This window comes from Sodiomyces alkalinus (assembly GCF_003711515.1).
Source record: "Sodiomyces alkalinus F11 unplaced genomic scaffold SODALscaffold_7, whole genome shotgun sequence".
In the NCBI taxonomy this organism is placed as follows: Eukaryota; Fungi; Ascomycota; class Sordariomycetes; order Glomerellales; family Plectosphaerellaceae; genus Sodiomyces; species Sodiomyces alkalinus.
The window spans coordinates 579312-599169 of record NW_021167085.1 but is presented as its reverse complement, the minus strand read 5'-3'; the positions used below and the strand labels follow the sequence as shown (position 1 = coordinate 599169).

At 51.0% G+C, this 19858-nt stretch overlaps 6 protein-coding genes across 6 annotated transcripts; 4 read left to right on the top strand and 2 right to left on the bottom strand.

The window, feature by feature from the left end:
- Positions 1 to 5312: 5312 nt before the first annotated feature.
- Positions 5313 to 6493, top strand: SODALDRAFT_192269 (hypothetical protein). The gene is made up of 2 exons (XM_028607138.1): positions 5313 to 5648; positions 5726 to 6493. Exon 2 carries the CDS (start codon positions 5790 to 5792, stop codon positions 6363 to 6365), a length of 576 nt encoding a protein of 191 aa, XP_028465044.1. The 5' UTR covers positions 5313 to 5648; positions 5726 to 5789; the 3' UTR covers positions 6366 to 6493.
- A 128-nt stretch (positions 6494 to 6621) lies between these two features.
- SODALDRAFT_280253 (terpenoid cyclases/Protein prenyltransferase) lies at positions 6622 to 7673 on the top strand (the record flags this gene model as incomplete). The annotated part of the gene is made up of 2 exons (XM_028608225.1): positions 6622 to 6988; positions 7054 to 7673. The coding sequence occupies 2 exons, from the start codon at positions 6622 to 6624 to the stop codon at positions 7671 to 7673; spliced, it is 987 nt and encodes a 328-aa protein (XP_028465043.1).
- A 115-nt stretch (positions 7674 to 7788) lies between these two features.
- Positions 7789 to 8307, top strand: SODALDRAFT_192265 (hypothetical protein). Its single transcript, XM_028607137.1, has 2 exons — positions 7789 to 8091; positions 8162 to 8307. Exons 1-2 carry the CDS (start codon positions 7904 to 7906, stop codon positions 8220 to 8222), a joined length of 249 nt encoding a protein of 82 aa, XP_028465042.1. The 5' UTR covers positions 7789 to 7903; the 3' UTR covers positions 8223 to 8307.
- Positions 8308 to 9855: 1548 nt separating this feature from the next.
- Positions 9856 to 12735, top strand: SODALDRAFT_192329 (hypothetical protein). Its single transcript, XM_028607139.1, has 5 exons — positions 9856 to 10034; positions 10623 to 11294; positions 11381 to 11881; positions 11956 to 12391; positions 12454 to 12735. The coding sequence occupies exons 1-5, from the start codon at positions 9957 to 9959 to the stop codon at positions 12537 to 12539; spliced, it is 1773 nt and encodes a 590-aa protein (XP_028465041.1). The 5' UTR covers positions 9856 to 9956; the 3' UTR covers positions 12540 to 12735.
- Positions 12736 to 13807: 1072 nt separating this feature from the next.
- On the bottom strand, positions 13808 to 18398 carry SODALDRAFT_345103 (DNA mismatch repair protein Msh3). Its single transcript, XM_028613191.1, has 2 exons — positions 18310 to 18398; positions 13808 to 17550 (listed from the first exon to the last, which is right to left on the bottom strand). Exons 1-2 carry the CDS (start codon positions 18373 to 18375, stop codon positions 14002 to 14004), a joined length of 3615 nt encoding a protein of 1204 aa, XP_028465040.1. The 5' UTR covers positions 18376 to 18398; the 3' UTR covers positions 13808 to 14001.
- A 338-nt stretch (positions 18399 to 18736) lies between these two features.
- On the bottom strand, positions 18737 to 19733 carry SODALDRAFT_360921 (hypothetical protein; the record flags this gene model as incomplete). The annotated part of the gene is made up of 4 exons (XM_028614321.1): positions 18737 to 19028; positions 19132 to 19244; positions 19342 to 19569; positions 19689 to 19733. 4 exons carry the CDS (start codon positions 19731 to 19733, stop codon positions 18737 to 18739), a joined length of 678 nt encoding a protein of 225 aa, XP_028465039.1.
- Positions 19734 to 19858: the final 125 nt, after the last annotated feature.

The window sequence follows — 19858 nt, the reverse complement described above, 5'->3', positions numbered from 1 at the left end:
AAGCTTAACCCGTTATTCGCGAAGCTTATTATAGAACTATACGGGTAGTCGTCGAAAATAGTTATACGCACGCTTTTCGCTACTATACGTCTTTTACCCTAATAGGCGATATTAGTTATCCTATTATTCGAATAACTTTATCGGCGTTATCTCGCCGATAATATATAACTTATATAGCTCCTCCTAGTAGTAGAAGTGCTATAAGTTACGAGATAGGTATTCTCGCCGAATAAATGCCTTAAAATCGTCCTATATAGACGATAAGAGCTTTTATTTATAGCTCCGCTATAATATCTAGTAGGAGCGTTCTAGCTTAGTTACAGCCTATTTAATTAGCTAGAGTATAGGGGCCTTTACCCGAAAACGGTTCCCGGCCTTAACCGCGGATACTTAGTCGTTAATCTTAATAATAGTCGCGTTCTCTCCTAGGGTCTTATAGTTATAGACCGGTGGCTTCTTATATTCGCGCTTTATCGCCGGATATTCGATAAGCCTCTATAGGATAGCTTCGTTCTGCCTCTATATCTGCTAGTTAAACTCTTACTACTATTACACCTAACGCGTTAGTAGAGCGAATAGGTTCTCGGTAGTTATCGGGGATAGTTCCCCTATATAGTCGGAAGACGCGTAGCTCGCCGACTATTCGGCGCTCCTCGCTTATTCGATATCGAGTCTCCGTGGACGATTATCCACGGATAACGTCCGCGTTCGTACCGAATTAAGAGACGACGATAAGGCCGTATCGTTATTATTATTCTATTAGTCCTAACGCTCTTCGATACCTCGAATAGGCTCTCTTTATTACACGCCCGTATCCGCCTGCTCGGCGTCGGCAGTGCTTCGTAAAGTCCGCTTTAGTGGTATCTTTAGTCTAGTAACCTTATAGGTATAGAAGTTAAAGAATTTATTAAGGAATAGGCTATAATACCAGGGAAAAGATACACCATAACGGATAATACTATTCGGACTTAATAGTTATATATTATTAAGACTTTAACTTAAGGAGGAAAAGAAGACTTTTCCCCCTCCGTGCTGATATAGTAGTTTAGTCTCGCCGAGTGCTCGGCGATCCGAGCGTATCTCCGATCCTATATAGTGCTAATCTATAGTGCCACTCCGTTCCTTATATACTTAGGCGGTAATACCCCTAATACCTTTAACTCTATTATAGATAAGGGAAATAGTATACTTCTTAAGGAGGTCGGCGAGCTTATCTATATCCGATTAAGAGGCTATAGACTCCTAGACTATAATAGGCCGCCTTAAGATTATAGGCTAGAAAGCGGTACGATTAGGCTAATTAGACTTAGCTATACCTAGTATAGCGTCCCTATCTATAGGTTTACCCTTTACTTCCTAGATATCTGTAGACTACTCGCGTAGTAGGTCTAAAAGTAGCTTATAGCTCTTAACTATCTTTCTTAAGTTAGTGCCTCTAATTTTAAGCTTATTAGCGATAAATATATAGATATCCCTATATAGAATAGTAAGGACGATACCGTAGAGCTCGGAGTCCTTAATAAAAGTGCCTTAGACCCGCTCTACCTTAGCCTTCTAGGTAGTAATTTACTATAGTAAGTCCCTAACCTAATAAATGCTATTAATCTTATACGTCTTATATTTTACCCGAAGCTAATAAACCTCGTAAAAGAAGTTAAGTTAGTAGTTAGGATCTAGATAAGAGTACTCTTTAATAAGCTTCTCGACTAGATTAGACTAACTACCTTTAGCGGCTTAAACCTCTCTAACTAGGCATTCGATAGCGGGACGAATAGCCGTGTCCATGTATAGGTTAACGTAGGTAATCTTATCGGCTTTACTAAGACGGTTAAGCTTACTGTAGTTATCGTACTACTAAAGGAACGTGGAGAGGGACTTACCACTAAAGCAGGAAGCTCTAATAGCAAGGGGATTTAGGGGTGCTCTCGATGTAGCGGTAGTAAGGGGTAGGGCTTTAATAACCTCGGCGATAGTGCTCTCTCGGTCACGGCTTATCAGGGCTTATAGCAGCTTAATTAGGTCTTTAGCGGTAGTAGGGGGCTACTAACGCTTAGGGGCGGCGGTAATAGGAGCGTTCGAAGCGGGCTAGGCAATAAAAATAGGGTAGGCAGGGGTAATAGTTAATGTATAGGCAGGGGTAGATCTAAAGGCTAATCCGGGGGCAGTATTAGGGGTAGTTATCGAAATAGTAGTCGGAGCCGCGGTAAACGTAGTAGTTAGCCTAGAAGCGGGCGGAGGCAAGGCCGTAGCCCCGATATCGTGGTTCCCCTAATCAGGGGTAGTAGAAGTAGCAGGCGTTAGAATAGGGGGAATAGCCGGCGAGGGAGCCTTATTATCGGAGTCGCTAATAATAATAACAGGGGTAGGCTCGCGATACTAATTCTAAGTATCTATAGTATTTTAGGTATAAGTATAAGGGGGTAGGCGAATAATAATAATAGGGTTAGGGCGTTTAGAGAAAGGTTCTTCGAATTAATCGTCTAGTAAGAAGATCCTATAAGTATTCTAAATACTAGCTAGGTTATTATATATATTATCTCGTTTTAATAGGAGTAATAAAGTCTTTAATAAGAGGGCGGTCCTAGGTTTCACTGCGTGATACTTATCTTCGGGGTCAAGCTTTTCTAACTCACTATAAAAGAAGAGGCCCCCCACGATTAGAAGATTACCTATTAGTAAAGGGGCTATACTTATAGATATTAATATTAAAAGCACTATACGCTAAATCTTATAAAGAAGTATTATAACTTACTTACGGGGTCCGTAGAGGTCTTTACTAGATTATCGGGTCCTCTTATAAGGTATCGTTATTTCGCTCCTACGCTTAGTATTAGCTTTTTATTAGGTCTACTAGGGTTTAGTTACCCTAATCCGGGTAAGCTACTCTCGGCGGTCTTATCTTTTCTTCGCAGTTATACGAGAATCTATTTTAATTAGTGGTAGGGGTTATAAGTCCCCTATCGAGTCTATTCTATATCCAGAATCTAACTCTATCGCGATCTAATCGGTTTCTTCTATTCCTATAATTACCACCTCTATAGCGGCGGGTCTTATAATTAAAAGTGTTAATAGTTCTTTAACTCTTACCTAAGTAATTATTTCTTTTCCTAATCTTATTAGGGCAAATCTCCCCTTAGTCTTAAAGCGTTAAATTCTTCCTTAGTTATTATTTTTATATTCTTCCTAGGGTTATTAACTAATAGTCCGTTTAGGAGGGCCGGAACCTCCCTTAAGCGCCTTTATTACTCTAATCAGGGTTATAATACTTTAGGGACGCCGAATAAATCCGCCTCCGAGCACTATATTATAACTGGATAAAGACGTAGTAGCACTAGATCGTTAAGATAAAGATCAGATAAAGAGGTTAGTCCAGCGAAACCACGATATATAACCAAAATATAACCAACACCGCTATAACCTTTAGCGAAGAAGTAGATCGGTAGTCACTATTCTAATCAGGGCAATATAAGTTAAGCTAGAAAGATACCTTAAACGTAGAACAAGTAATTATAAAAGAGGATAATGATTATGTCTTAATCCCTCGATAGGGACGTCCCGAGCCTATCCTTAATATATATATAGGCAGCGGATCCAGCGGCCTTAAAAGGGGGGTTATATAACCGTCTGCTAAACCACTCTAACACCGCATCTGCGCGGTTGTAATATAACTGCCCTAAGTCAGCCATTACGGCACCGCCTTAATACCACCGGGGTTTATATACGGTATAACCCGAATTAAGCCCTTTTTATAATAGTTACGATTATTATTAGTGTCAGCGTTATTATTAGGAGAAGATATCTACGACTATTAGCACGCTGCCATAAAGGCACTACTACGCCACGAAGAGAACTTATATTAAGCTACTACTATTAATTACTTATATATATATATAGATCGATACTATACTACCTAGTTAACCCTATACCGCCACGCTACCGCGACGCTACCCGCGAGACACTTATAGTAAAAACTACGATAGGAAAACGATAAGAATCCTAGAGGGGTTTACTAGTTAGTATAAGCCGTAACGATAAACCTACGGGACCGTAAGCGGGAATAGATCGGGAGGAAACCTATAACGAAATCGTTAGTGTTATAGGAAGAAGAGGGAGGATTAAGGCATAAAGGCCTTAGGGGATATCAATAATCTAATTCTTATAATAGGGTAGAGCCTTATTCCCTTTACCTGCCGCCGGATATAGCAGGAACCCACCTAAGGGAGGCAGGAGGCGTTTACCCCCCTACTCTTTTTATTAACCGAATAGAAGGAATAAAAGGCACGATCCTCGAGGGATATAAGGAGACTAAGGCTAAAAAGCCGTAGCCGCCGTATAGCGGTAGCACGGTAACGCCCCCTTAGCCCCCGCTCTACCGATAGAGATTAGCTTAGGCTAACTTACCTAACCACTAGCCTACTTTACTTCCCGTTAGCTATTAGCCTAAAGGTAAGATCCAGATACGTAACGGGGAAGAACCGGGGCTATATCGGCCCCGTAGCGGTACCTCTTTACCTAAGGAAGTGTATAGAGGTTTTCCCAGGGTTTTACCCGGGTTTTCCCCTTTATAGCCACCCGAGAAGGACCGTATAGCCTAGGAAGGCTCCTATAGATTAGTCAGGATAGCGGAGTAAGATTAATAATAATAATAATAATAAAATCCTAGACTATTAGGGAACTCCTGCCACTATAATTTATATAGTAAAGATTCTACAGGTATCCACCCTGATTACTAAGACTATAATCTCGGTTAAATCCGGCCCGTTACGTAACCGTATCTTACGGCCTATTTAATAATTTCTACTCGATTAAGTTAATTATATAAGGGCCTTACTAGGGAGCCTAGACGGAATAATCCTCGGGCTACACTATATAGGGGGAGGTAGGGCGATAACAAAATTACTAACACGTATAGGTATCCCAACTATTTTGTATATACTCTTCGTGTAACAATTCGTGCTCTTTATCGTAATTCTTATCTACGGTTTATCTTAGGGTTTAATCCAACCACCACGTTCCTGTGAAACTAACGCTATTCATAATTATAATTTAAAGCTATTCCTAACAGCAGCCACCTACCTACCACGATAGATTCCACGACCGATAGCAATCAACCCTACGGAAATTACGATAAAGAGCACGAATTGTTACACGAAGAGTATATACAAAATAGGTGGGATACCTATGCGCCTTAGTAATTTTGTTATCGCCCCACCTCCCCCCACATAGTGTAGCCCGAGGATTATTCCGTCTAGGCTCCCCAGTAAGGCCCTTATATAAGTGCCATTTTGACGTGCGACAATTTCCACCCCCGAGGCCTGTGCCCACCCCCGAGGCTCGTGCTAATGCGACAGTTAACCATATCTGATATGGGGACCTACTCGTCACTTCCTAACCAATCTCCAGAGTCCAGACCACCTCAGTCTTCATCGCCCAAAATGAAGACCTCCCCGCCCGCATCTGATGCGGCTTGGGATGAAAGCGTCGAGTTTCGCACTACTTCTATATTCTCCTCGCTATCTACGCTGTTCCTCAATGAGAAGTTCTCCGATATGACTATTACTTGTCGGGGCGAGGAATTTAAAGTCCATCGTGCAGTAGTTTGCACCCAGTCCCCTTTCTTTGACAAAGCTATGACCGGTGGCTTCAAGGTTCGTCGGTGATGGTTTTATTGTTTCCGGCTCATTTCTTTTGAGATCCCACAGGCTTATTTTTGGGGTAAGGAGAGCACTACGGGAGTCATCGACCTCCCCGACGACGACCCGGAGACCGTCAAGCCTTTTTTGCAGTTTATGTACACGGGAACTTATGAAGACGGAGAAACTCCCACTTTTGGAAAGCTGTCTTCCGCCGCCTTGACGCCCCCCGGGAAAGTTCTTGTCGCTCTTGACACTTTTCCAGGCGAGACAGAACCGAAGTCGGAGTTTACATTCGAAGAAGATCCCGAGGCCTCCGCCCCAGACCCCGTTGCTGATTGTGACGAATCTGACAACTTGGGCGCACTCGACCTTCCCATTCCTCCGCGATGCCTATTTCTCCCCCTTAGACTATACGTTATGGCCGACAAGTACGACGTGCCGGCGCTTCGACTACTCGCCCGAGACCGCTTCTACAGAAGCGCAGAGTGTGGGCGGATGGATGATGACTTTCCCGACGTGATCGACGAGCTTTTCCAGACTACTCGTCAAAACGATACAAGTCTGCGTGAGATAGTATGTTCTCTGGTTGGTAGCAAAGCGCGGGACAGGGAATACCGAGAGAAGATGGACCCGGTCATGCGCAAGCACGGAGATTTTGCTGTCGGGGTTCTGAACTACGTACTTCTTAACTCCAACCTCCCAAGTGGCGAAACAAGGTTTCATGGATGAAGTAGTAGATTACACTGGGAGTTTGGTCTCAGCAATACGGGGTCAAGAATTCACCCACGTAGCCTGTTCAGAAAGAAAACATGGGAAAGCACGAAGTTGATGATCCAAGCGGTGTGGTATGGCTTGGCATGTAATTCTTGCTGAGTAAGGCGGGTCCGGTGGGGCATGGTTCAACGTCTATTTCGACATTCCTCCTAGTCTTTTTTTCGTTTCCACATCTTCACCTCAACTACCCGCCCGTTATCACTGCAGCATCATGACTGGTCATGCCGAGAAGCTTCCGGAGGAGCTCAAGCTCGTTACTGCTGCGCACGTAAAGTACATACAGAGTCTCGACACCAAGGAAGACGAGTACGATTACTGGCTCACGGAGCACCTTCGCCTCAACGGCGTGTACTGGGGCCTGAACGCGCTGCATCTCTTGGGTCATCCTGATGCTCTTCCCCGTGACAAGACTATCGAGTTCGTTCTCTCATGCCAGCACCCAAGCGGCGGCTTTAGTGCTGCCCCGGGCCACGACGCTCACATGCTTCCCACCCTGTACGCCATCCAAATCCTGGTCATGCTCGACGCGTTAGATGTCCTCGAGCAACGCGGGGCGGGAAAGGTGCAGGTAGGACAGTGTAAGTAGTATTCCTCATTGCAGTTCTTTTTGTTCCGCCCGTCCCCGGTCTAATCCCGGCAACAGTTGTCGCGGATCTGCAGAACCGGGCCACGGGAACCTTTGCCGGGGACGAGTTTGGCGAAGAGGACACGCGGTTCCTGTACGCCGCGCTCAACGCTTTGTCTCTTCTGGGCCTTTTGTCTCTCGTCGATGTGGATAAGGCCGTGGAACACGTCGTCTCCTGTGTCAATTTTGACGGGGGGTACGGCGTCAGCCCTGGGGCCGAGTCCCATGCCGGTCAGGTCTTTACCTGCGTGGCTGCCCTGTCCATCGCCGGGCGTTTGGACCTAGTCGACGCCGATAAGCTGGGTCGTTGGCTCAGCGAGCGGCAGATTGCCGGGGGAGGTCTCAATGGCCGCCCTGAAAAGAAGGAGGACGTCTGCTATAGCTGGTGGGTCCTCAGTAGTCTGGCCATGATCGGACGCACTCATTGGATCGATCGGGAGCAGCTCATCGGTTTCATCCTCCGCTGTCAGGATTCTGAACTCGGCGGGATCGCGGACCGGCCGGGAGACATGGTAGACGTTTGGCACACGGTTTTCGGAGTCTCGGGTCTGAGCCTGCTCAACTACCCGGGGCTTGAACCGGTAGACCCTGTATATTGCATGCCAAAGGCGAGCATCGACCGGGTCATGGGGAGGTGACGGAGGCCACTTCTTGTGATAAGACGCCGGTCTTCTCGCAATGGATCATCTTGGGAGCGACGCGTTTTTCATGCCTGTCTTTTTTCCTCGTTTCCTTGTCCCGCTCTCCATGTCCCATACACTCGAGCTGGCTTTACCAATTTCCTCTCGCCATCTAATAACCTGCTAAACGTGCTTCCCCGTGGCAGTCAGGATACAAGGCGAGAGGAGAGCAACATGTTTGCCTTTTCATGGGTATCGCGTGTTCCCATGCGACATGGCCCTGTGCTTGCTTTCAGACATTGCATGGCAGGAGCTGCACTTATTTCACCATGGCTGCCCTCTCTAACTTGATATGGCCGTCGCACTTTTTTTTGCTATGGAGGGATGCTTGGTTCCTGGGGCTTGGTCAAGGGGTAGACGTACCAAACGATTGCCTGTGAGTATCCTCAATTTTACATACATGTGATGGCCTCCAACCTCAGGTAGTAATGGACCAGTTTTCTTAGACAAATTGATGGCTACGATCAGCTCCCTTGGATCCTGGCATCTGAAGTCCATCACGGATGACCCTTAAGGCACGCATGTGTTTACCTGGAGGGTTTCGGCCCTTGGTGTAGGACCCGCTCATCGTGGCCTACTTATATACAAGTTCAAGAGCAATGCTCTCTGTTTCTGAGCCGACCACATTCTTTGTTTCCTCTTTCTAATGTGCTTGCCTCTCATAGGGCCTGAACAGAATGTCTTCCTACGACGAGGTCTCTCAGCTTGCGCTGCTGCTACAGAGCATCAGCAGCTATGAGCACTCCGGACACCACCTACCTCCACCTCCCACTAGGGAAGATTACACAGATACATCGGCCCATCATGTCAAGGTGAGTAGGCAGAGAGAAAATTGAATCAAGATGCCAACGCACATCATCATCGTCAATATGGCCTCATATGTAGGTGGACGTGACAGAGCTACACTTGCCCATCGAACCCAGTCTCATGGCATCTCAGCCGTCTCGTAATCCATGAGCGGATTTAGTTATGGATTCAGCATCATGTAGGTAGATACTCCCCGCCAGCTTAGGGTAGTGCCGAATAAGTGCGTGGGCTCCTATTCACTTACTCCGTCCTGGATTCAAAAAACCCGGGAACTTTTCTTCATAAGGTAGCAACGGCGACAGCTCACAAAACACCCTATGAAGTACATGGATACTTCGAGTGACGGAAACAACGTCTTTACCGCCTTACCTTTACGGAAGACATACCAAAAGTAATATTTCCTTGCTTGGGCGTAGGTTTTTACTCCTCCTACCTGACCCTTCTTTCCTTCCACTCTTTTCTTGGCCGCACCTTCCCACCGCAACCACGACCACAACCTGGGCATGCTCCTTGAGTGTTGCGCTTGCCTATCTACCTACCCGGGTTTGGCTGGTTATAGGTCAGAGCTCGATGGACTGGTCAGATGTCCGAAGTCTTAGAACATTATGTTGACAGCGATATCTCTGTCCTGGCTCTGGTCAGTGCAAAATTCTCTGTTCGAGCTCTGACCTATACCCACCCCTACCCGGGTAGGTAGTATCACGACAACACCGCTTGCGCCTAGGAGTATCATCGCCAGGTGCTGCTGTGATATCGGTAAGCTCAGGTCTCTCTCCCGTGTTCCTTAGCACTTCCAACCCATGACTTCGATATCCCAACATCCCCTGGCGGTGCCTCGACACGTCTGCCTAATATACTCTAACCCTAACCGCGACGCGTGACGCGTGAACTCTCAGAGAGACTCTCGCGCTGCGTGACATCATCACCACGCACAAGCCCTAATCTTCTCTCCCAGGCACTACAGCCAGCTTTCTTACCATTCCAACTCCATACTCCAGAATCTCCTGCTATATCACATCCATACTTGTCCGTGATACATCGCCAACATAAGGTACTGATATTGAATGACTAGAGAGCTGGTAGCCTGTACCGACGACTTTCGTTGCTTTCCCAGGTTATTTCTAACCTTGAGGAAGTGTCTTGATACTTTGTGGGTGATCACGCGCTTCCCCTCGGTTGTGCCTTCTTCATCAATAACCATCACTCCATTGCTAATTTTGAGCCCTCCGGGTTTGTAGACAACAGAAACCTTTGGCCACCTAGCCTAAGGTACCTTACAGTGAAGGTTCGACGAGACGGAAGTTTCGACCGACTCCAAGTCACTGCATTGCTGCAGTGCTGTACTCTTACCCTTCTCTCCTTCCTCGAGATCTCGTGGTCAACGCACCTTGTCGCTGCCGCTATGGACGCTGCAACTTGGTTGCCCTTTCCACAATGCCTCGCAAACGCGGTGGTAACAGGGCCAGAGCTCACAAGCTCGAAGCCCCCCTGGATGTCGAACCCTATGGGACGGTAAGTTTATCCGCAGCTATTTCTTTCTTTTTCTAAAGCCAGAGATGCCTGCCTACCTACCTGGTTAAAGGTGTGTTCACTCTCGAGTCTTCTTGGCTTCTCGGAAGAACTCGACGCCATGGTTTGGTAGGCTGGTTGATCCGGTCGTGTTTTTATCCCTTCAATTGCCTCTGGTCCTCATCATTTTGTTTACGGCCCAACTGCTCCATCGGATTCAACTCGCCTGGTCGTTGCCCTGCGATGCTGCGGCACTGGTAGACATCCCGAGCGAGAGTGTTGTCTGGCCTTCGTTTTGCTTTCCATTGCTTCCAACTGCTTGGTCCTCTCTACACTTCCCACCTTTGCTGCTTCATTCACCACACTGCTTGACTTCTAATCCCCTGTTCGAAGTCTACGACAAAGGCGCCCTGGCTGTTCCCCGTACGCTCGCGTTGGCTCTTGTTAGTTCGTTGGTTTGCCGGGTCTATTCCAGGCCTCGACTGTGCAGGCCAGGCCAAGGCGGCCGCTTGACATAACTCGCGGACCCGTTCGTCATTTGCTGTATATTTTTGTGTTATATGGATGAGCTGCTGACAGACCTAGCGACAGAACATGGCAGATGTTGCCTCTCAGCCCTTGGGCATCCAACCCTCCGCATTGGCAATTCCCACCTCGACGGTCTCACCGTGCCATGACCTCGCTCAGAATACGCTGCCCAACCTTGCATTGTTCCAGGATAGTGGTCTTGGATTCTCTTCCGCCGACATTGGCCTGGAAGAAACCAACAGTCTCCCTACGTCCTTTTCCTCGACCGATCATTCCATCAAACGATCCCATGGCTCGCCTGACACAGTTCACACGGCGCCATCAGAATTCCAATCTTTCGTCAAGACCGCCAGCACATCGGATGACGGCGAAAAATCCAAGTTGGGCTCTGTAGATGGCTCTGCAAAGCGGCGCAAGACCCCCAAAGTCGCCTCGTCGACCGTCCCGCTGCTTTGTTCTGCTTGCCCCGGTCAACCGCAGTTCTCCGACCTCTCCCACCTTCTCACCCATCTGGGTTCCCGTGGGCATACCAAGTGCGAATTCGATGCACGAGTGAAAGCTTCCACCCAAACGGACCCCGCTGCAATGAAGGCTATGGTGGAGTACGATCTCTGGTTCAAGGAAAACAACATCAGCAAGATGCTCGCCAACCGCATGAACGACAAGGAGAAGAAGAAACAGGAGAGAGAGGAGGGAGAGGTCGCCAAACGTAAAAAGGGCCCCAACCCATCAACGGTAAGTTTCAACTCGTCTCTAACCCGTCTTGACCATCCCATTCTTTCACGGGATCTATTGCTTACCGGTGTGTGAATCATGGCTAGTCGTCGAAGAAGAGAAAAACAAATGAAGGCGAGGTCAAGAGGGAGCCCCGAGAAAATGCTGCCATTAGGCCAGCCCCTGTTGGGGAACAGTTCGACTTCCACGGACATGGCTTCGATTTCACCGGAAATCCCAACAACAGCGGCTCCTTCGACTTCGACTCCGGCAGCTTTTCTCTGCAACCAATGCCCTATTTCGAGAATGACCCTGCCCTCGAGAACGCACGCTCGCCGGGTATCAGCTTCCTCTCGGACAACGAGTCGGAACACGGAAACGAACGAATGAAGCTGAAAGGGGTATACTGGCCCGGAATGGACATGTTCGACTCGGCCACTCCGGAGAACAAGAAGAAGCGCAACCAGCGCAAAGACAGCTCTGTTGTGGCCAGGATGATGCGTGAATCATCGGCTATCCAGCCTACCTTGATGGTCTGTGACAGGAACATGACCATCGAACGGACCCGTGATATATATGATAGCGCTACCGAGGAGGAAGTGATGCCGGTAAGTTACCATATGTCCTCTCGCGCTCCTTGCCCCCACGATTCGTACGTCCTACTCACCCGACTTTAACCCAGAAACAACCGAAAGCGAAGAGGGCGAGAACCACAGCATCCAAGCCCGCCATCAAAAAGGAAGGATCTGTCGATACACCCAAGTCAGCTTCTCGAACTCGGAAGAGACAGGCATCTTCTGCTGGACAGGCTCAGGTTCATGGGGTTACGGAGGCAAGGGTGAAGCGTGGTAGCGCCGCGCTGGCCATAACTAAGATTGCCGAACAAGCACAAAATGACTTCGACGCAGATCTCGAGGACAACCTCGAGGAGGAGAGCGACCGCGACAATGACTTCTCTTCTAGGACCAGAAACAGGGCCAGACCCGGTCGGCCCTCCAGAATGACCCAACAGTGGCCCCTCGACTTGTCTCGGACCAACTCCTCCCAGTCGTACCATGGTTCGCGCTCGACCACTGCGGGACTAGATGGTTTCCGTGAAGATGAAGGGGACTCTGGAGGTGAGTCCCTTCCTCGGCCTCTTCATAGCATGGCACATCACTAACATGTCTGCTCTTGAAAGTCTCGCAATTGAAAATTGAGGGCCAAACTGAGTCAAGGTCGGATATTACCGACCACTACATGCTTTGTTCTGATACGGTATATTGATTGTCCCTGTTATAGATTCCGCGGTCGTCATCGTCTCCCCCTCCAGTCCCTCTCCCTCAATTCGAATACGAACGCGCGCTCGGATTTCTCGTCCCCAACCCCCTCAAACAAAAAATATCCGCAGCGTATGTTTGGAGGAAAGGAGAATAACCATGTGATATCCCAGGGCATAACCTCTCAGCATCAGCAAAATGCACAGGCCATGAATGCCTTTGGCATGGCGCAGAATGGCATGAAGCCTCGTTCCCTTTGGCCAGGCAACATGGATCCTCCGAATTTCCTTCGCTTCCCCATGCTCTCATCTTACGGAGATGATGTGTTTCCTGACACCCAGAGTCCGGGAAGTCATGTGGCCCAAGGCAACGCTCTCCAAGGTCAAATGAACCTTGAATATGCTGACGGACTCCAACCCCACTACTTCCAATCTGGCTCTTTCCAGAATCACCCCTGGCATACGACCAACGGCTTGTCAGGCACTGGTCCCAACATCGATCAAAGTGCCTTCTTTCCTGGTGGTTGGATGTCGAATGACCAGACACTTGCCTTTGACCAACCGGAACACCAGTCGGTTTATGATGCTGACATTCTTAACATGGGGAACATGTAAGCTCGGCGTCGATTCATTCTTGTCATGGCGCGGTGCCATGATGTCTTCCAGGCGCCAGAGATCAAAGAGACTCCAAGTTCACTCTACACAAATAACAAAGCAATTGCCGGTTTACTTATTGCTAGTTCTTACGTATTATTTGCGTTTTATTCAGTATGTCTGAGGTGAGTTACTTTGTCTCTTTGTTGATTGCCCTGAACCTATGCTGACGGATAATCTGGGTGGTAAATGAAGTTCGGGATATGCAAACATCTTTCACCAGTGCGGGCAGAGCCGATATACTACACCGGCCTAGCATGGCTTAGGGCCAGCCTGCTGTCTGTAACTCCCGTGAAATTAGGCCGGCAACGCTGGCCAAACCGGTGGTTTAATGACACGCACCATTATCATCTGCATTCCTTAACAACCACCGGAACCATGGTATCTGCCGTGGATACAGGCGCATGGATGGGCTTAGAAAAAAGCCACTCGGCTAGAGGCATTGTCTGTTACCGGGACCCTTGAGAGTCTCGGACGCAACGGACACAATTAGGACATCTGCTTAGCATCAGTCTATGGCAACAGACATTGGGTCCAGCATAAGGATCCAAGAGCAGTTCCCATTACCTAAGACACGTCTTCGGATGACGATGAGTCGTCTGAGGTTTTGCGTTTCGGTAAGAGAGCAAGGAGGTCTGTATTAGGTAGTTCACTTCTTCCAGAAGTATTAATTCGCCTTGGTAACTTAGATTACATGCCCCCAGGCCGGGTAAAAATACATGGGTTTATATAATTCCACAATGGCTCTGTTCCGTGACTTAACCAGCTATGACATGGAGGCACTTTGAGCAGAACGGCGTAAACAGAAATCTCCAGCTAGAGTTGCTCAATACTAGATATGAGGTGCTCAAGCTGGTCGGCGGCGCTCAACGGATCTTCGGATATGACGACCTGGGAGAGGAAGTGTGCCGTGCCCCGTAACCTTCGAAGTTTCATGTCCCATTCCATCTCGCTGGATTTGCGGGCCGCCAGGTTAATGGCTTTCCTCGGAATGCGAGCGAGGCGCGCGACGTTGAGACCGTAGGAACGGTGCGCCACGCCCTCACCGACCTCATAGAGGAAGGTAATCTCTTCGTCTGCAGAGGACGCTTCTTCGTCCCCTTCTGCTTCCTCGCCGTCGTTGCCCATGTGACGGCTGTCGATGTTTTCGGGCTCGCTCCCCTCGTCCTCGCTGCCTTGGCTCGTCGTCTTGGTGGCGGTGAAGCGCATGTGGACGTTCTTGACGAGGGCGCCGCCGCGGCGATTGCCATCATCTCGGTTCTCTGAAAGGGAAGAAGTCGAAGTAGCAGCGTTGCCGAAACCGTCGGCGACGCGGGCGAGGTCCTGGTAGTGGGTGATGAAGAGGGTGAGGCAGCGGGTCTCGCGGACGATGTGGTGGAGGACGGCGTGGGCGATGGCGGCGCCGTCGTGGGTGCTGGTGCCGCGGCCGAGCTCGTCGAGGAGGACGAGGGAGCGCGGGGTGGCGGCGCGGAGGATGCGGGCCGTCTCGGAGAGCTCGAGGGCGAAGGTGGATTCGCCGGCGAACAGATTGTCGCGGGCGCCCATGCGGGCGTGGATGCCGTCGACGAGGGTCAGGGTGAGGGAGGCGGCGGGGACGAAGGAGCCGATCTGGGCGAGGAGGGCGAGGAGGGCGAGGGCGCGGACGAAGGAGGACTTGCCGCCCATGTTCGGGCCGGTGATCAGGTAGGCTAATGGGCTAGGGGAGGCGAGGGAAGCCGAGAAGGGAATGTACCCCCCCGCGAGGGTGTGGTCGGCTATGGGGTGGCGGCCGGCGGTGATGGAGATTTGGGGCGGGGCGGAGGGAGGGAGGAAGGTGGGGCGAGTATAGCCCGGCAGGCGGGCGACGCGGGAGAGGGAGAGGAGACAGTCGAGGGAGGCGAGGGAGGCGACGGCGTCGCGGAGGGGCTGATAGGCGTCTGTTGCAAGGGAGCGGAGGAGGGCGGCGAAGGCGGCGTCGCAGGCGGCCGCGAGGGCTTCGCGGTGCTGGTCGCGCTCGGCGAGGAGGCGGATAACCTCCGGGGTGTGGAAGCGGGAGACTTTCTTGGTGCCGGAAACCTTGGCCCACGAGGCGGGCACGCGCTTGAGGTCGGTGTTGGGCACCTCGACGAGGTACTCGATGCCGGCGACGGTGGTGTAGTCGACGGGTTTGGAGCGACCGAGCTTGGCGGTGGCGTCGCGGCGGTGGGCGTCGAGTTCCTGCTCGACCGAGATAATGCCCATCTTGTGGTCCTGGATGTCGTCGTTCTGCTCGGCCTCGCGGAAGAAGTTGTATTTGTCGTCCCGGCGGGCGGCGTCGGCGTTGATCTTGTCGAGGAAGGTGATGATGGGTTCGAGGATGCGCGGCAGGGCCAGGATGGCGTCGGTCAGGAGGCGGGATTCGAAGCCCGTGTCTTTGGCGGACTTGACGGCGACGTACTGCGAGGCGATGCGTTGGAGGGTCTGCAGGACGGCGAGGAGCTCCGGGCGCGAGCACTTTCCGTAGTAGATGCGGATGAGACTTCGTTCGAGGTCTGTCTTGATGCCGGCCAGCAGGGTTTCGAGCTTGTCGACGTGGGCGGTGGACTGGCCGCGGGCGAGCTCGTCGACGGCGTCAACACGGTCCTCGAGCCGGTCCTTATCGAGGAGCGGCCTGCCGACCCAGCGACGAAGGAGACGCTGACCGAAGCGCGTGGTGGTCTTGTCGAGTGCCCAGAAGAGACTGCCGCGCTCGGCATGGTCGGTGGCGTTGCGGTAGACTTCGAGGCTCTCGAGGGTGGAACCGTTGATCAGCATGTGTTGCCTGGTGGTGAAGCTCTGGAAGTACTTGGTCAGGTCGAAGATGTGCTGCAGGCCATACTCCGTGAGGTGATTGATCATGGCCGAGAGACAGATGGTGACGGATTCAGGAAGATGCAGCACCTTGTCAAGGAGAAGACCGGCTCTGTCGTTCTTGTCTTCGTCGGCGTCAGCGTCAGCGTCGGCGTCGCCGTGTGACACGGCTTTGTCGCCCTTTAGTTTGCCGGCGTAGAACTGTGTGACGTGCGAGTAGGCCTCGGCGGCCATGGTCTTTGAGCGAGGAACACGCTCGACACGACTTCGGTCGCCAAAGACGTTGGTGCTGCTTCCAGCAAGGTGCTGGATCATCTTATCGGTCCCTTTCGTCAGGTCGCCGACGATGACGAACTCACAGGGCGAGATGTGAAGGAGACGCGTTTCAATCTCGCTACGCATGAAGCCATCTTCGAAATTATCGTAGATAATGTCACCGGTCGCCGGCTGCACGGCCACGATACCAACTTGGACCTTCTCATCCGTACCGTGGCCCTTGGAAGGCGTCTCGGTGATGCAGAGAAGATAGCCGCCAGAGGGGCCACCTCCTTCAGCGTTCATGTCGAGGTCGCCCGTCTCGTCGATGTAGGTGCCCTTGGTGTAGACGTTGGTGAGTTTACGGATGAAGGGCGCGTTTCGGTTGTCGCCAGCTTTCTTGAGGGCGGCCGTCTCAATCTGGCGGACGACGCCAACCTTGTGGCCGGCAGCAACGAGGCGTTTCGCGTGAACAGAGAGGCGGTGGACGGGAATGCTGGCCGAGGCGAAACGATCCCAATGCGCTTCCGACGGGTGCTCATCATAGCGGTATTTGCCGGGGATACAGACAATGCCGAGCTCCTTGGAAGCGATACGGGCGTCTTCGCCGAAGAACCGGAACTTATAGCCCACCTCGACGATCAGGATGGTGTCGAGATGCTTCCTTTTGATCTCGAGGAACTGGAGTTCCATGGGGGTGAGCTTCTTGCCAGCCTTCGCGCTCGCACCGCCGCCTGTCTTCCTGGTCGGCTTCGGTGGGGGGTTGGGCTCGTCGTCGTCATCTTCGCCGCCATCTTCGTCCTCCCCTACCCCTGCGGCAACAGCTTCCCCGTCGCCGTTCCAGCGGCCCCCTCGGAGCTGCATGCTGTCAGGGTGGCCGAGTTTCTTCACGAATTTTTTATGCAACTCTTCTTTCCTTTTCTTGGATAACGTGCCACCTTCCTCTTCTTCTTCTTCTTCTACCGGTAACGGATTGGATGAGCCTGGTTCTTCATATAGATACCGTTCAGTCCTTGAGGATGACGGTATGCTCGGAAGAGTGGAATGGCCAGCGGCAGCCCGTCGATTTGATGCAGGGGAGGACAATGGATTGGCTTCTTGCACGTCCGCTTCTTCATCCGTCCTCCCTTTAGACCGTTTTGCCGGCTTGTTGACCCTGTCAGCATCTTCTTCAAGGGGTCGCTTCCGGGCGCTGCCTGGCAGAGAAGTTTCGGAGGGTGTGCGAGGTTCTCGTGAGGCAGCGGGAGACTGCGGTTTCGACTTGGGCTGCGACGAGAAGAAACTTGTTAAAGACCTCTGTTTCTTCTCGGGTGCCATGATGAGGACTGGTCGGATTGGTGATGTCGTTGATATCCAAACGACGTTCTCAGCCTTACTCCGTACAGCCCAGGAGGAAGTCGCGTCGTCGTCTTTTGTTGGAGAGCGCGTTGAGAGGTCGCAGGTGAGAGTGGGTCACATTAACGGTATATGACCAATCACGTTGTGAAGTACAGGTACCACTGCATAACGGGAACATCATCCCCATCTCGGGAGCCAGCGAACCGTAGCCGTAGTCCTCATGTACCGGTACTCATACCGAACGAGATGACCACGTGACCACCTGATGCAATCGACCGATCCCGAATGCCGAGTAATGGACCTACCTATTCGGAGAGTTCGGCCGACCTGACAAATCAACAACTCATGGTCCGATAGCAGGACTCGAAAAAAAAAAAAAAAAAAAGACGACATTCCGAACAAACGACGTCTACGAACTACCTAAACCCATTCATTTCATCAAACACAGACAACCAGACCGTGACAATCAACCTACTGACCCTCAACAATCCGCTGCAACGCATCAGCCGCGACAATGTCTTCTCAAGCCGCAGCAGTCCGTACGTATCTTCATCGGAACTCGCAATAGACTTCCCCCCCCCCTTACACTGACACTCTACTTGACAGCTACCCTCAACACTCCCGCCGCCGCGCCGGCAATGACCCAGCAGGATAAGCCCAAGGTGCGCGGACCAGCGACCCCATTCTTCTACACTACATTTCCCTTGCAGATCTTGAACGAACCTGACCATTCGAATCATAGCCCTGCTGCGTCTGCAAAGAAGAAAAAGCCAAGCGCGACGAGTGCATGCTGTTCTCCAACGCTTCCGACCCGACTAAGGACTGCCTCCCTACTATCCAAAAATACAAAGACTGCATGAAGAGCTTTGGGTTCGAGGTATAACGTGCCGATGCGCAGCGATCGATGGCGCGAAGGAGAAAGCATGCTACGATAGTGTACACTACTTTCCAAGAACAACACGCATTTTCACGGGCTAGACGGCGTTGGAGAAGGGCCGACCGGTTAGGTCAATTCACAACTTTCTTATTGCATGGATAAACCGGAAGCGAATTCCGTATCCGCCCCGCTGACAGTGTCATGCGCATCCTGCACCAAGGGTCGATTTGATCGGCACAGCGACCCCAAGCAAACCTTCCAATCAATTCACCGCTACTGTCCTTGCTTCCACTCAGCTTGCTGGACACCAGATGCAAAAGGGTGATTGGGAGGAGCCTGCTCGTTCTCCTTGCCCTTGTCTTCAGCAACAGCAGCACCCTCGGCCGACTGGGCCGACTGGGCCGATTCGGCGGCGCGGCCATTTACCGTAGCCTCAAGCTGGTTCCCAAAGTCCTCACTGGCTTCTTTCAGTATTTTTAGCTTGTGCATGAGCCTCTGCTCTACCTTCTTACGGCGCGCGACAGCCTTCAGGTATTTGTCCATGTTCGATTGGTGTTGTTCTCCCCTACACCACCAGTCAGTGAACTCATCATTGCCTCCCATTATATTTCGGGCAGTGGTCTTGAGCAAAGCCTATAACGAGAAGAGGCTTGCGGGGGAAGACATACTTCATGCGGAACTCGGTCTCCAGGGCGTCGAGGAGCTGCTCTCTGACAGCAGACATACACTTCGTGTAGTCGCTCATGACCCTCCGACGGCGAACGTCTTGGATTTTCTTGATCTGCAGAGTCGGGAATAGGAAGATCTTGGTTAGCCCGATGCGTTAACCTGCGATGACCTTCTTATCCTTGCTCCTCCGGCGCGGAATCGGTTTATACCTCGGTCATCCTCTGCTGTGGACTGAGGTCTTTTCTCCTGGATGGTTCTGTGTTTCCGTTGGCTTGACTCCTGCTGTTGGTACTGGTTTTGGGTCCGGGTTTGGATTCGAATTTGGATTTCTTTGGTGAATATTCCCTTCCCTCGCTGCTGATAAAGGCCGAATCATTGCCGGAGGGCTCGGCGATGCACGACTCAGCAGTGGCAGACAGAGATGGCGCCGCCTGGGACTTGTAATGAGTGGTAACCATGGCTGTCCGCATTTATTCGTTTCCCTCGTATCACTTATACGCTGTGTAGGTCATTGAACCATGTCATTAAAGGCATGAAAGGGTGTGTGTGATGTGACCTCGGAGCAAGTGACGACGGGAGAATGGACATCCAACTTCGACATGGAAAAAGGACATTGCCACCGCTTTGTAGGTACCTTGTGTACTTGTAACAACCAAAGTAGAAGAACATCTAGGGCTAGAATGTGGCGGCCACTCAACCCTCGTGAAAGGGCAAGCCTGCCAGTGA